The following is a 17,738-nucleotide window of genomic DNA, read 5'->3' as shown; positions in this document are numbered from 1 at the left end:
CAACGATTTATTGAAATAACTGAGTAACAATAATCAACAATCTGTCAATTCCGTCTGTTGTCTGTTCATCTGGCTCTTAGACTGAGGGAACATTTAAGCAATAGGCGGGAAATATAGATACATCTGGTTTGCCTATACGTAGAAGATGATGAACATGTGTAGTAATACGCCTACTAGGAACGTCATAATGCCTAGCAAAACGTCATGAAACCTAGTAATGCGTACCATGAAGCGTAATATACCGTACAAAAACATAGGTATCAGAAGCCCAGTAGTCAGCACTTTTTGTGCTGACATGAACTATCATTGATATTGTTATATTTATAAATTGACTGTTTACAAAATTTGGAATTTTTTGAAATACTAAGGCTTTTCTACCTCATGCATAGATTACCTTAGCTGTATTTGGCAACACTTTTAGGAATTTTGGATCTCAACGCTCTTCAACTTTGTACTTTATTTGGCTTTTCAAAAACTTTTTCGGATTCGGGCGTCACTGATGATTCTTTTGTAGACGAAACGCGCGTCTGGAGTATATATAACATTTATTCCTGGTATCTATGATTAGTTATTTAATGAAACGTGGAAGATACGTACTAAACCGTATTAAAACCTAGTGCTTAAAATCAAATACGGTTCAGTACGTATCGTATACGTTTCAAGTACGTATTTCTACGTTCCTTCTACGTTTCACTGCGCTTTTTTACGTTCCTACTACACTACCAAGAAATGTTTTTGGGTACATTTCTACCCTCGTATATACATGTATCAGTACTGTTCAGCAAGATGGAAAACTTGTAATGATGTACTTTCTGTTTATTCAGTACTGTTTATTATTATACGAAAACGGTACATTTACTAATTCTATAAATTCAGTACACGTTTTTATTTTTAGTCACGTTTGTATTGTGCAGACCACTACAAACGGGACCGATCACGTATCAATCCACGCATAGCTATACATGTACGTATATAGCCGTTTTATGTACGGATCGATACGATTCGCTACGTATATTGCCATTTTGCTACGTTTTAAAAACGATTTGCTACGTATATTGCCATTTTGCTACGTTTTGAAAACGTAGCAAAACGGGATAGCCGAAACGTGACTGTGTAACTGGGGTTTAAATGAAACGTTTTAATTCCTCAAAATAGTTAGTTATATTTTACCTGGTTGAAATATTTGCCACACAGTTAATGTAGCAAAAATAGCAAATAATATAGTTACGCATAATAAAGACTTTTAATTACTAGTACATGTTCTAATATAAAAAAAAAAAAATTGTGACAGACTGAGATCGACATACAAAATATTATTTTATAACCATAGAATAGTTTATTGAGAAAATATTTAGAGAATATAGTTCTTCGATCGATTGTCTGTTAAATAAAAAAACCTCCGTATACATGTAGCTGTATTAAGTAGAAATGAAGTAGGCAATTTGTCATTTTTGTTTTGCAACAGAATTTGAATGCATCTTTACTAAATGATTAAAATATCTAATAGTCTTTAGTTTTACCAAAACTGAAAGAAAAAAAGTACTGAAGAAACAATAATATTGTTTATCTGCTTACTGATAATACAGGTTATATCAAATAAAAGTTTAAATTCCGTTTTTGTTCTTGAGCCCCTCTCTGTCCGTATTCTTAACCTTTTACGTATCTGTAACCTTTCACTGTACTTGTGTCACGTCACTTTCATTCGCCACGTTTAAAATTATCTAACATTTGATAATGAAGCTTGCTCTGAGTTTTCTTAATGACACATCTTAAGTCTATAAAAAAAGTCTCTATTTCAAATTCATATAACTATGTATAAATACAGGAAGAAATAGATGAGTGTCTACAACTATACCCATGTGAACATGGAGGTACATGTACAGATAAGGTAGCTGACTTTGAGTGTAGTTGTAGGGAGGGATGGACTGGAAAGAGATGTGAAACTCCTGTAGAGTACTGTGCCCCATCACCATGTCTCAATGGAGGAGTCTGTTACAATCTTACTGACAATTTCTTTTGCAGGTTTGGTTTTTTTAGTCTGTTTTAGTCTAAATTGAGCAAATAATAGTATGTGCGTGTGATTAGAACTTAGTCATAAATGTGTTATACTATATGATACACGTACATGTGCTATGTTTTTCATAAGGTTTATTCTTGTGATCGATGGATGTGTTAAATTGATTATTTTTCTAGCATTTATCTATAAATTGAAAATAATTCAATAATCAATGTAGCAATGGTACATTGAAGATACTGTTCAGAAATCATTTACTTCGTTATCGATTATAGAATAGATTGCTACAGTGTAGTAATTTTGTTGAATTGGATACAAAACTGTATATGAATTATACAATTCTTGTCAACATCTTACCAGTTAATTTTTAAACATCATCTAAGTTTTTATATATTCTTTTTATTTCGATAAAAATGATTCTTTTACAGATGTCCAGGAGGTACAACAGGAGTAACATGTGGCGATTCCCCAGATGTCTGTAGTATTATCAATCCATGTACAATGAAGGGGACCTGTGAAGATAAGGAAGGATCTGCGCAGTGTAACTGTAATGACGGTAAGTGTTGTGTAGTGTACAAATGAGTGAATATGATAGGATGTGGAAGGAACTGTTCAGTGTAACTGTAATGATAATATTTACTAAGAAGTGTTCAGGTGATGGAACATGTCAGGACAAGGAAGGAACGATCAGTGTAACTGTAATGATTGTATTTACTAAGTAGTGTTCAAGTGAGGGAACATGTCAGGACAAGGAAGGAATTGCTCAGTGTAATTGTAATAATAGTAAGTGCTGAGTAGTCTACAATAAAGGACACATGTCAGGATGTGGAAGGTACTGTTTAGGGACCGTTTAATATTTACCAGATGGATGTGTCGGTGCATTCTTAACATTTTTTCATTAAAAAAGTTAATGCCCATCTTTATAAATTCTGCAAAAAAGTACTTGCCCATCTAAAAAATTCTATAAAAAAAGTACTTGCTCCTCTATAACTCATAAACAATCAAAAAGTCAATCAATCGTCAATCAATCGTTCGTCGTCGTTAACTTTTACAAAAATCTCCTCCTCTGAAACTCCTGGGCCAAATTAAACCAAACTTAGCCACAATCATCATTGGGGTATCTAAAAATAAAACATAGGGGTAAAATGCAGTTTTTGGCTTATAACTCAAAACCCAAAGCATTAAGAGCAAATCTGACATAGGTAATAAATAAAATTCAGAATGGAAGTGGGGAATGGGCCAAAGAGACAACAACCCGACCATAGAAAAAAACAACAGCAGAAGGTCACCAACAGGTCGTCAATGTAGCGAGAAATTCCCGCACCCTGAGGCGTCCTTCAACTGGCCCCTAAACAAATATATACTAGTTCAGTGATAATGAACGCCATACTAATTTCCAAATTGTACACAAGAAACTAAAATTAAAATAATACAAGACTAACAAAGGCCAGAGGCTCCTGACTTGGAACAGGCGCAAAAATGCGGCGGGGTTAAACATGTTTGTGAGATCTCAACCCTCCCCCTATACCTCTAGCCAATGTAGAAAAGTAAACGCATAACAATACGCACATTAAAATTCAGTTCAAGAGAAGTCCGAGTCAGAAGATGATCAGTGTAATTGTAATGATAGTAAGTGCTGAGTAGTCTACAATAAAGGACACATGTCAGGATGTGGAAGGTACTGTTTAGGGACCGAAATGGTCAGTTGACACCTTTAGGAGTTATTGCCCTTTATAGTCAATTTTTAACCATTTTTCGTAAATCTTAGTAATCTTTTACAAAAATCTTCTCCTCTAAAACTACTGGGCCAAATTATTCCAAACTTGGCCACGATCATCTTTGGGGTATCTATTTTAATAACTGTGTCCGGTGACCCGGACATTCAACCAAGATGACCGCCATGGCTAAAAATAGAACATAGGAGTAAAATGCAGTTTGTTGCTTATAACTCAAAAACCAAAGAATTTAGAGCAAATCTGTCAGGGTTAAATTGTTTATCAGGTCAAGATCTATCTGCCCTGAAATTTTCAGACAAAATAGACAACCTGTTGTTAGGTTGCTGCCCCTTAATTGGTTATTTCAAGGAAATTTTACTGTTTTGGGTTATTATCTTGAATATTATTATAGATAGAGATAAACTGTAAACAGCAATAATGTTCAGCAAAGTAAGATTTACAAATAAGTCAACATGACCGAAATTCGGTAGGTCACATTCATGAAAGGAAGGGGATTGTAGTTACGACGTAAGGAACATATCCGATATCATCTGTGAAACGGTTATTCTATAACGGTCAACCAATTCGTGATGGCGTCCGTAAAATTTACGAAGGGATGATTTCAACTTCACCATTTGGAACTCTTGGTTTAATAGCTTCCTTGTGAGCAGTAACCCTCTATCAAGAAAATCATGATAGGAAATGCAAGCACGGGAATATCGTATCAATTGGGAGATATATACCCCGTATGCAGGTGCTGCTGGAATGTTGCTACTTGGAAATGGAAAGTTCACAATTGGAAAGCTGAAATCATCTCTTTTGTCGTAAAGTTTTCTTTTCAACCGACCCTCATTGTCAATTTCTAGATGTAAGTCAAGATATGAAGCTGACTTAACTGTATCTGTAGTATCCTTTATCTCCAATTCGATGGGATAGATGCGTTCCACATAGTCACCAAATTTTGAATTGTTTAGTGAAAGAACGTCATCTTTATAGCGGAAAGTAGAGTTAAAGGATATTGCTAACTTCTTCTCTTTCTTCCTTAGAAGTTCCTGCATGAAGTCAGCCTCATAATAATAAAGATACAAGTCGACAAGTAGAAGGGCACAGTTTGTTCCCATTGGGATGCCGACAGTCTGTTGAAAAACACGTCCTCCGAACGTTACAAATATGTTGTCAATCAAGAAATCAAGCATCTTGATAACGTCGGTTTCAGAGAATTTTTTGTTTGAATCGGAGTGATTCTTTACAAAGTATGATTTATCCCTCCCTAAGACAAGATACTAAAAATAGAACATAGGGGTAAAATTCAGTTTTTGGCTTATAATTCAAAAACCAAGGCATTTAGAGCAAATCTGACAGATGGTAAAATTGTTTATCAGGTCAACATCTATCTGCCCTGAAATTTTCAGATGAATCGGACAACCAGTTGTTGGGTTGCTGCCCCTAAATTGGTAATTTTATAGAAATTTTACTGTTTTGGTTATTATCTTGAATATTATTATAGATAGAGACAAACTGTTGACAGCAATAATGTTCAGGAAAATTAGATTTACAAATAAATCAACATGACCGAAATGGTCAGTTGACCCCTTTAGGAGTTATTGCCCTTTATAGTCAATTTTTAACCATTTTTCGTAAATCTTAGAAATCTTTTACAAAAATCTTCTTCTCTGAAACTACTGGGCCAAATTAATCCAAACTTGGCCACAATTATCTTTGGGGTATCTTGTTTAACAAATGTGTCCGGTGACCCGGACAACCAACCAAGATGGCCGCCATGGCTAAAAATAGAACATAGGGGTAAAATGCAGTTTTTGGCTTATAACTCAAAAACTAAAGCATTTAGAGCAAATCTGAAATTTGGTAAAGTTGTTTATCAGGTCAAAATTTATATTCCCTGAAATTTTCAGATGAATCGGACAACCTGTTGTTGGGTGCCCCTAAATTGATAATTTTAAGGAAACTTTACTGTTTTGGGTTATTATCTTGAATATTTTCATAGATAGACATACAATTTAATCAGCAATAATGTACAGCAAAGTAAGATTTACAAATAAGTCAACATGACTGAAATGGTCAATTGACCCCCTAAGGATGTTATGTCCTTTATAGTCAATTTTTAACAATTTTTATAAAATTTGTAAATTTTTACTAACATTTTCCACTGAAACTACTGGGCTAAGTTTATTATAGATAGAGATAACTAAGCAGCAAGAATGTTCAGTAAAGTAAGATCTACAAACACATCACCATCACCAAAACACAATTTTGACATGAATCCATCTGCTTCCTTTGTTCAATATTCACATAGACCAAGGTGAGCGACACAGGCTCTTTGAGCCTCTAGTTTTTTTTCTATTTTAATGTTTGCACATTTATGTCTGGAAATCAAACTGGTGTATACATACAAAATTTAAAATGTGCTTGTTAATTCCATATGTACAAATTTTGACTGTGTTTGTAACAGAAACATACATTTTCTTTGTATCTAAAACCAGTGTGAAAAAAACTATGAATATACATGTATAGAATTAATTTTACGTGTGCAGCATCAGATACATTACCACCACAACTAAATCTCAAACCATAAGTAATAGCATACTATTATACATCAGCCAGCCTTTCCTAGAGGCTTAAGAAGTGCTTCCAATATTCATGCAAATCAAAAAACATTTTTAGAAATATGAACCATAATATACTTCAATTATATTTTTTTGAAATCTGAGGTCATTTTAAATTTGAAGCAGTTTAATGTATCTCTTTTTATGCTTTTGTTCTAAGTTAAATAATTAAGGGTCACCACTTAAGTCAATACTTTAAATTAAGAGGCAATAACTATTAGAATTAAGTTAACATGTTATCTCATGCTAAATAAACAATTATTGTTTTAATAACAGAGCATGTTTATATTTCAAATAAACAATGTCCCTTTATCTATTCTTCTTTTCAAGAAAGAAAGAAATTATAGTCTTTTTAAAGCAATTTAGGAACACATGTTTTTTACTTTGATGCAGGTTTTTTTTTACATATTGATTAAATTCCTAGTTTTGACAGCAATACCACAAAATGCAAAACAACCTCGTAATCTGTAAGATCAATATGTAAATGAAATAGCTGTAAATTTATATGAGAATCAAAGTTGATTTAAAAAAGTTATAAAAAAATCTAAAGATGACTATCTTGATTCAACCTAAACTGAAAATTTTAGCTTTTTTTTTAACCTTTTTTTTTTTTATAAATTCCATAAAAATGACAGCAATGCACCAAACAAACAAACAACCTGGCTTTCTATAAGATCAATATATAAATGAGATAGCTGTATAGTTTTATGAAAATCCAAGTTGATTTGAAAAATTAAAAAAAAAAAATTAAAGGTGACTATCTGAATTTAACAAAAACTGAAAATTTTAGTTTTTTTCTAACCTATTAATTAAATCCATAAATTTAACAGTGATACACCAAACTACCAAACAACCTAACTTTCTATAAGATCAACATATAAATGAGATAGCTGTAGAGTTTATGAAAATCCAAATTGATTTGAAAAAGTTATAAAAAAAAAATTAAAGGTGACTATCTGAATTTAGCCAAAACTGAAAACTTGAGCTTTTTTTTCTTACCTTTTTGTTAAATTCATAAATGTAACAGCAATACACCAAACTATTAAACAAGTTGGTATTCTATAGGGTCAAGAATATTTAAAAGTTAGTCGGAACAGAAAATTCTAGCTTTTTTATTCCTTAATTTAATCCTTAAATTGACAGAAATGAACTAAGCTGCCAGTTTGTTAAAACATGTTTTGTGTGCCCGCAAAAGAAATTCCTACACACCAACAAAATTGATAGCAATTTTTTACCCATAGAATAAGTTCTGGCCCATCTACTTAACATATTAAAAAAGTTCTCTCCCATCCAAATGTTTCAACAAAAAAAGTGCTTGCCCCGCCCCATTTTGTACCGGCCCATCCATCTGATAGATATTGAACGGCCCCTTAGTGTCATGTAGTATACATTTGAAGAATCTTGTCAAAATAACAAAGGAACAGTTCAGTGTAACTTAAATGACGGTTAAGTGTAGTGTACAATTAAAGTACATAGCTGGGTGTGGGATGAACTGCTGAGTGTAACTGCAATGACGGTACCTGTTGTCCCAAATCAGAAGCCTCTTGCTTGCATTATATTTGTGCACTTTTTTTTATTTTTTTTTCGTAGTTCATTTGTATAGTTTGGAGTTTAGTATAGCGCCTATTACTACTGAAATAGTACACATTTTTGTTAAGGGTCGATTTGAAGCACGCCTCCGGTTGCGGGATTTTCTCGCTGTCTTAGAGACCCATTAGTGGGTTTCAGCTGTTTTCTGCTATTTGGTCGGGTTATTGTCTCTTTGACAAATTCCCCTTTTCCATTCCCAATTTTATTGAACTGTGGAGCTATAATGACGGTAAGTGTTATGTAGTGTTGTGAGGAAACACGTCAGGGTGTGAGAGGAAGTGTTCAGTGGAAATGTACTGCAGTAAGTGTTATGTAGTGTACAAGTGAGGAAACACGTCAGGATGTGAGATGAAGTGTTCAGTGAAACTGTACTGACGGTAAGTGTTATGTAGTGTACAAGTGAGGAAACACGTCAGGATGTGAGAGGAAGTGTTCAATGGAACTGTACTGACGGTAAGTGTTATGTGGTGTACAAGTGAGGAAACACGTCAGGATGGGAGAGGAAGTGTTCAGTGAAACTGTACTGACGGTAAAAAAAAGAGCAGCGAAATACACCAGAGGGTTATTTAAGTGCTTAGTTGTGTACAAGTAAGTGTACATGTCTCAATGTGGGAGAAGCTGTACAGTGGTACTGTTATGAAGGTGAGTGCTGTGAAGGGTGCAAGTGAGGGAACATACCAAGAACTGGAAGTAACTGTTCAGTTTTACTGTTATGACAGTAAGTGTTTGGATCTAAAGTACCAGTCAATAATCTTCTGAAGAACTTACTTAACTTAAAATAATAATTTGTATGTGGTTTGTGATTTGAGGTTTTAGTGAGGATAGCTGTAAAAATATGAAAGGAATTGCTCTACAATAAAAAAATATAATGTCTTTCGACAATACGTGTTATAATGTCGGGTAAAGTATTGTCTTATTGTTTCGCAGATATTAAGTCATACGCAAAAAAAACCCAGACATCGCCATTCTTTGCATGCTATGATTTTGTTGCATATTCTAGATTAGAAAATGAAGTATAATAAAGATATCTGGGATTGCAATCTAGATAATGGTTACGAATAGATTTTGATGTCCCCCTTAGGATGAACATAATATTATATATTTTCATTGAACATGAACATGACGAAGAGCTAGCGCAAAGATCAAATGTATGCGTAATTAGTGTAGCCGTCAAGAATTTATCAAAGATTCTGCATATTGATAAGATTATGATTTGTCATTAATTCTGAATTTATTGTATTACAGAATATGCTGGAACAAGCTGTCAGTTTACAAAGGATTACTGTGCTGATTCAAACACATGTAATAATAATGGTAAATGTATTACAAAACCTGTCGGATTTGAATGTGAATGTGGTGACAGTGAGTATTTTATTATGCGGCCAAATACACACAATAATCATCCATTGGCAAATGTAACTTTTGACATTCAATTTACTGCGTTTGAGTGCGTGAATTAAACACGAAATCATTTCATTGTTGGTATTCCTTCATACAAGTTTTATTTACTTTGTCAAATTTAACAGAAGTAGTATCCTTGTCAAAACCTATTTGAGTTGTGCAAATGCTATGATTTTGACCCTTCTGGCCGACCTGTTGATGTCACTCTGAAAGCATAAGATTAATGGTGAAGAAAAAAGTTAGCAAATGATGAAAAGATTCCTTTATTTGTTCGTAAAAACAGACAAGTTTCAGTGCAATGTTCAAGTTTAACACGTCTAGTTTAGTCTAGCAGAGACATTTAAAGATATATGGTGAATAGCAAATACCTAATATTTTTGCGCCTGTCCCAAGTCAGGAGCCTCTTGCCTTTGTTAGTCTTGTATAATTGTTAATTTTAGTTTCTTTTATATATTTTCGATTTAAGTATGACGTCCATTATTACTGAACTATTGCACATTGTTGTTAAGGGGCCAACTAAAACACACCTCTAGGTGCGGTATTTTTTCGCTGTATTGAAGACCCATTGTTTGCCTTCGGCTGTTTTTCGTTCTTTGGTCCGGTTGTTGCCTGTTTTACACGTTCCTATTTCCATTCTCAATTTGACAACTTAAACATTAAGAAATCAATAGTGTAATAAAGAAACAAAAATCCGACACTTAACTGTTTCAAAACTGCCCCATGAAGATTCGGGAAAAGCGCTGGGGTTTTGTTTTGTTCTTTTCTGTAATAGATTACTGGTTGATACAAGCATCAATGGTAAGTAAATCCCATCATTAACAAGTTATACTCTTATGATAAAAACAAATACTATGAATAAGTGTTATTGAATTTTAAACCTGATGCCTTTTGTTAGCTATTGTTTATGTGTTTCTTTGTCTAATATGTTCTCTTATTTATTTGTATTGTAGTCCTGTAATATAATGTTGTCATTTTAATGTTATATTTAACGTTGCCATTAAAGTGCGAGGTTTGGCATGCCACACAACCAGGTTAAACCCACCATTGTTTTCTTTAAAATGTCCTGTACCAAGTCAGGAATATGGTCATTGTTATATTATAGCTCATTTATGTGTGAGTTACATTTGTGTTTCTGTTGTGTTGTTTGTTTCTCTTATATTTGAGTGTGAATTCACATTACTATAAGACGTGTCATGGTACTTTTCTATCCAAAATTCTTGTATTTGGTTTTGATGTTATATTTGTAATTCTCATCGGATTTTGTCTAATGCTTAGTCCGTTTCTGTGTGTGTTACATTTTAATGTTGTGTCGTTGTTCTCCTCTTATATTTAATGCGTTTCCCTCAGTTTTAGTTTGTTACCCCGATTTTGTTTTTGTCCAGGGATTTACGGGTTTTGAACAGTGGTATACTACTGTTGCCTTTTTTGAACAGAATAATAGTTTGTATGTTTTTATTTGTAGGTTATTCTGGTAGTACTTGTTCAATGTATACTGGTCCATGTTCCAGTCACCCTTGTCATCCTACAGCTGAATGCATATCTAATAAAGACAAGTATATGTGTTATTGTGAACACGGAAACTTACTTACAGATAATGGATGCAAAGGTACGCATACATTTTCTACTACAAGACGATGTAACTCGTCGTTTTGAGTTAAATTGTCTTTTCTATCTTCAAAGAACAAAATGTTAATCTTGAGACTAATGCTGGAATATGCATAAAGCGTGGCTGACAGTTTCTTAATTTCATTATCATGATTAAGAATCAATATTTTAAACTTTGAATATTTTTATGTCACATAACGTAAATGCATGATGAGTTAAATGCCTTATTTGACTCTAACGCCAAAATAGTGATAACATAATGGATGTGAGCTAATGAATCAATATGATACCTTTATGACTTAGATTCTCAATTCTCTTAACCATAAAGTAAAAATTACTAACATTTGGTTTAGATCCATTCTATAATCATCAAACACCCTATAATAATTCCATATATCAACGGTTTGGAACATGTGTAACATTCCTTATGCAGCTTGTTTTTAGAATGTATCATCTACCTAAGGTCAATGTTTTTTTTCAAGTTTGTATATTAATAGTCAAAGTATCCTTTCAACGCCTGGCACTATTCGGGTTATTTTGAGCTTCTTGTCACACTGCAACACCCATAATATCATCTTTTTGCAAATCTTTGGAAAGAAATGATAGAAATTATTCGGGAATAAGATTCTACCACTATAACTCATGTTTTGCGATATTTCTCCACTCCCAACAGTTAAAGAAGATAGTTTCAGATTGCATATTTTAACGTTTTTGTCTAAATTGAACTATCTGCTCTGGAAAATATTGAATAAGCTACACTATTTAAAGCTATAAATAGAGATTAATACATGGCCTTTTCCATATCAGCCTGGGTATCACCCCGAGACCCCCATATCAGCCCGAGACGGAGTCGAGGTGCTGATATGGGTCGAGGGATGATACCCAGGCTGATATGGAAAAGGCCATGTATTAATCGCTTTATCATATACTTCCGACAATAGTTTTATTTAAGGCAAATAAACTAATGCAATAACTAAAACAGTCAAACATTTTATAAAGAAAATTAAAATTATGAATCAAATATACTATAGTTGTCCAACAACAGCATCATTTTGGTAACACAAGTTCCTATAGAGGCATTTTGAAACATTGAAAATTTGGATGAGTTTAACGATCATTACTACTCCATGTTTGTTGTACTATAAAATGATTCATAATTGTCAATGGCATTTGTTAGCAAGTATTTAACTATCCCCACAAAACTTCCCGTAAATTTTGACGTCGTCATAAAAAACATCTGACGTCACAATGGAAAAGTAAACAACCGATACCGGAAAGACCGGAAGCAACTTGCACGAGAGGCACTGATATGGGTTTTTCGCACGAGATGCACCTGATATGGGTTATCAGCCCGGGTGGGAAGATATGGCTTGTGCACTTCCGCCCATTACACATATGCAAAAGCTATCATATTAATGCTAAGTATATGATAAATACTTTTTATCACATACTTATAATTGATGTGATAGCTTTTACATATGTGTAATGAGCGGAAGTACACAAGCCATATTTTCCCGACCGGGCTGATAACCCATATCAAGGGCATCTCGTGCAAGTTACTTCCGGTATTTCCAGTATCGGTTGTTTACCTTTCCATTGTGTCGTCAGACAGTTTTTATGACGACGACAAAATTTACGGGAACTTTTGTGGGGATAGTTTAGTACTTGCTAACAAATGCCATTGACAATTATGAATAATTTTATAGTACAACAAACATGGAGTAATAATGATCATAAAACTCTTCTAGATCTTTAATGTTTTAAAATGCCTCTATAGAAAATAGTAACATAAATAAATATGGAGGGTGTGATATTATTGTTGGGCAGTTATAGTGTATTTGTTGGATTTATAATTAAACTTTTATATATTGTTTTTGACTGTTTTAGTTATTTTATTTGTTAATTTACCATACTTAAAACAATTGTCGAAGTATATGATAAAGCGATTAATACATGGCTTTTTCCATATCGGCCATGGTATCATCCCTCGACCCATATCAGCAAATCGACTAAGTCTCGGGCTGATATTGGGGTCTCGAGATGATACCCGGGCCAACATTGAAAAGGCCATGTATTAATCTCTTTATAAATCCTTTGGTTTTGGAAAAAGTGTGAAATTGTCCGATTTAAGTATAGGCATTTCATTGACTGCAGTATTACTAATGGTAATTTTGTTGTTCATCTTTCAAGATATTGATGAGAACTTTGACATCTTCATGAACAGATATAAGAATGGAATGCCAGCCTATTTGAGAAATCCTTTTGTGTCTCATACAAATCATAGTATTACGATTATGTTCTGGATAAGAATTCTAGCAAGACCTGGAGAAAACCCTGTTTTGGTATCATTAGAGAAAACGTAAGTGAAAATATTTTGTTATTCAAAAGTTTTAATTGATTGTATCTTCTGGCAAACAGATATGCATTGCATGTTAGAACTTAAGCTCAAACCATGATCAGATTAGGTTAATGTATAGCAAACCGTACTTAACCAAACCTTTAATGGGGTAAATGTTTTTATACCCCCGCTTTGAAAAAAGGGGGGTATACTGTTTTACCTCTGTCTGTCCTTCCGTCAGTCCATCAGTCCGTCAGTCCGTCCGTCCCATGAATATTGTTCGTCGAATTTTTCTCAGGAACTACAATATAAGGCTTTCTGAAATTTGGTTTCAGGGTTTATATAAGTCTGCTACACCGTTTGATGCCTTTTCAGATTCATCACTCGACACTTTCCTGTTTACCGAACACTTGTATTATTTTACACATGATAACCAAGTTGAAAATATTCGTCACATTTTTCTCAGGAACTACAATACAAGGATTTCTAAAATTTTGTTTCAATGTTTATATAAGTATGCTATACCGTGTGATGCGTTTTCAGATTTATCACTCAACAACGTCCTGTTTACCGAACACTTGTACTATTTTACACATGATAACCAAGTTGAAAATTTCCGTCACATTTTTCTCAGGAACTACAACACAAGGATTTCTGAAATTTGGTTTCAGGATTTATACAAGTCAGCTATACCGTGTGATGCGTTTTCAGATTCATCACTCAACAACTTCCTGTTTACCGATCATTGCATATTTTTATACTATTGAAATTATCCACTTGCGGCGGGGATATCATCAGTGAGCAGTAGCTCACAGTTTCACTTGTTTTTAAAGCAGATATGTTGGTTAAAAAGATAACTAATTGAAAAATTTATAATGTAAATCTCGAAACAAACTCGCACTGATTTCCTATTTACTTTAAATATTCCAGTTGAGACAAGTGACATTGTACTCATGGCAGTTGATATAATCTAAATATAAAAATACTGAAGTCGATCCACTTATTTGTTCAGAGAACAATTTTCAATCAACAAATATATGATTGCGGTTATAAAATTTTCGAGGGGTTGACTTCAACTTTAACACTACGAAATCTTTTTCTAAAGCTTTTAAGCTTCTAGGAAATCATGAGTAAAGTGGATGGTTTTCGACTTTTAGAAAACAAAAAAATAACAGTTTAAGTGCTTCATACTTACTTTGGTGATATTTAATTGTAAAAGAAAGAATTTCGGTCGTTGTAGCATATATTTGCAGAGTCTACATGTAGATTATCGGTAATACTATCTTCAATGGGGCTGTAACAACATATAAGCTATTTTAGCACTTAAGACATCCGTCGGAAAAACAAATAATACTTCTGCATGCACGTTATGTGGGTAAAATTCTCTGTTGTCTTTTCATGCTCGAATATTGACCTTTTTGATATGAAAATGAAAAATAACAAAGATTTTATAAGATGTTAGAAAACTGCTTTTTGAGTTAAAAAAGACCAGGAAGCAAAATCCTGAATCGTAGAAATATGAAGATGTTGTATGAATGCCAAGACAATTCTCCATCAATATCATAATATGAAAAAAGTAAACAATTATAGGTAAAAGTACGGCTTTTAACACTGAAACGTCGCTCACACTGAACAGCAAGCTATCAAAGCCTCAAAATGACAAGTGAAAACCAATTCAAGCAAGAAAAACAAACGGTCTAATCTATATAAAAAAAGAGTATATGTAAAAAGAATATCAGAAAGACAATTATACTCATGATAACCTTGTACAAAATAGCGAAAAATAGAATAACGTACACAGATAAATGTTTTAATTTTGTTGCAAGGTGTACATGGAGTACGCAAATACGTTTTACAAAATAAATAAATTTGATGTTCATAGTGACGATAACAGAGTGTGTTGTTTATACGTGTTGAGATATACAAGATAAATATCCCATAACCTAGACTGCAGAATTAAAACATGAATATAGCCTGAAACCTTTGTTTTTTATTTTGATATAGACCCATTGGAACTATAATTCCTACCTTCAATACGAGTATACAGCAACTTATAGTCAGAAGTCAGAGTGCAATACTTCGTGGGTCTACTAAAACTGACTATATTCAATATGGAACAGATGTTGCAGATGGAAAATGGCATTTTATGGTATTCTCCTTGGAACCTTCAGGAAAGGTTAAACTATTTATAGACTCAATTAAGAAGACAGAATATGATCGGATGTCTGGGATTTTGAATTTCAATCAATATGTGAGGTAAGTGAAGAAAAAATATGAGAAGACATTTTAGAAAGGGGCATTCTGTGTAAGAATACGAAACGTTATCCACCGAAAACACTTCAACATGGTCATGTTTAATGCATATGTCTTACTGGTCTTCACCTTTATATAAAGATAAGGAGATGTGGTATGATTGCCAATAAGACATATCTCCACAAGAGACAAAATATCACTAAAATGAACAACCACCGGTCACTGCAAGGCCTTCAATAATGAGCAAAGCTCATAGCTCATAGTCAACTAAAATTTGAGACCATAAATTTTTTGAGTCACGGGCGGGTTTCGAACCTACAATCACAGAGTTGATAGGCTAGTTACACAAAAGTTTGGCTACTTTAATCACAGCTGGGTCATCGAAGCTGCTCATGAAGGTAGACGCACAAGTAATATACTCACTCAGTGACGCCACAAGCCAAAAGCATAATACAAGATGTTGTGAAATCCTTTATGAGTTTTTGGTATACATTGAAACATCTTTTTTCGCTACAATTGTAACGAAAATGTAAAAGGTATATCAAACACGCTTATCCACCGTCAATTGCAATTTTTCAAAATAGTCATCAAAGAACATTAGATATTTTAATGCAGTGCTATCAACTAAAACCAAATAAACATGTTTTGAGCTTTGGTTCAAGGGATATGTTGTTTGTAATATTGTAATAGTAATTCGTTGTTTATGTGCCTAACATAACATCATTAGGCGTTACCATAGCTTAAAAGATTTCTCTTATAATTTCATTTTCAGTTGGCAAGTAATTTTTGGATCAACAGATACTCTTGGTAGAATATCAAAATTGAGGATTTACAAGACTGTTTTCCATGATATAGACATATACAAGGCTAAAGACAACACCAGTCATTTGCCATCAGACCAACTGATACAAGGATGGACGAACATAAAACTGACCTTGTCCACATTTAAAAAAGTTCCTAGTGGTGCAGGAAATGATAATGTTTGTGATATCAATTTTCCTAATTGTCTTGATGAAGGTATGCACTAAAATTATTTATGGGAATCATAGCATGTAAAGTTTGCATATACGTCAGTCATTTTACTTTAAAAAAAGACTAATGCGTTAAGCCTTTTAATGGATTTTTACTAATTTTGTAGTTTATTAAAATCAAGCTTTTTTTGCTATCAAATAATAGTTAGCACTTGAATTTTTAATATCATGTACATAAACTTGTCATAGATACCAGGATTGAAATTTTGCATTTGCACCAGATGTGCGTTTCGTCTACAAAAGACTTATCAGTGAGTGACGCTCGAATCCAAAAAGGTTCAAAGAGACAAACTAAGTAAGAAGTTGAAAAGCATTGTGCACCAAAACTTCACTAAAAGTTATGCCAAATACAGCCAAGGTAAACCATTCCAGACGGAGAAAAGCCTAAGAGTTTCAAAAATGTAAAGTAACAGTTAATTTATAATTATGACCAAATATAGGATAATTTATGTCAACACAGAAATGCTTAATACTGGGCTGGAGAAACCATCGGGGAATAAAAAACCCACCAGCAGTGCCATCGATCAATATGTTTACTACATGTCAACTACTTTCTGTTTTAAACACAAGACATTTGCAATAACCCTAATTTATCAGAACTCGTCAATATAGAAAAAAGACACGAAATTTGTTCTGATTGGTATAGATGCAGTTAGAAGTCAACTCTTAAAAAAAAAACACATTTCACTAATTTTTGTCCTATTTTCACACTTCTTGATCGGTGTGAGAAAAATATATTCATGACGTCATGGTTTCTTCTAAATTTTCCTATTGTGACGTCCGTAATAATGACGACTATGCCTAATAACGTCAGATATAAAGAACTCAACTTTCTGCCTATATTTTAAAAGGAAGGATAAATTCATTACAGAAACAGAGTTTACTTCTACAACTCGTGCATTACGATATTTCTCCACTCTCAACAGTTAAATTTTGATTATCTAAAAAGATCGGAAAACCATGCGTTTTAGATATTGAAATAAATCTGTCTCGAGTAGTAGTGGTTGAATCTATGTTTAAATGACTTTTCACGAAGTTTCAAAGAAGTCAAATCTTTTATCAAAAAATATTTCAATTATCTAGACATAAGAAGATGTAGTATGAGTACCAATGAGACAACTCTACATCCAAGTCACAATTTGTGAATGTGAATCATTATAAGTCAAA

At 33.4% G+C, this 17,738-nt stretch overlaps 1 protein-coding gene across 1 annotated transcript in view; it reads left to right on the top strand.

Annotated features, from left to right (window-relative positions):
* LOC139490037 (uncharacterized) overlaps window positions 1-17,738 on the top strand; it is a 100,478-nt gene that overhangs the window by 79,054 nt on the left and 3,686 nt on the right. Inside the window, exons 30-36 of the mRNA XM_071276889.1 lie at window positions 1,826-2,022; window positions 2,443-2,570; window positions 9,189-9,305; window positions 10,807-10,950; window positions 13,140-13,308; window positions 15,292-15,543; window positions 16,313-16,557. Coding sequence (XP_071132990.1) covers window positions 1,826-2,022; window positions 2,443-2,570; window positions 9,189-9,305; window positions 10,807-10,950; window positions 13,140-13,308; window positions 15,292-15,543; window positions 16,313-16,557 — 1,252 coding nt within the window. The remainder of the gene's footprint in view (window positions 1-1,825; window positions 2,023-2,442; window positions 2,571-9,188; window positions 9,306-10,806; window positions 10,951-13,139; window positions 13,309-15,291; window positions 15,544-16,312; window positions 16,558-17,738) is intronic.

Source organism: Mytilus edulis, chromosome 9 (assembly GCF_963676685.1).
Source record: "Mytilus edulis chromosome 9, xbMytEdul2.2, whole genome shotgun sequence".
In the NCBI taxonomy this organism is placed as follows: Eukaryota; Metazoa; Mollusca; class Bivalvia; order Mytilida; family Mytilidae; genus Mytilus; species Mytilus edulis.
Note: the sequence above shows the minus strand (reverse complement) of the source record. Positions and strands in the feature narration are given on the sequence as shown.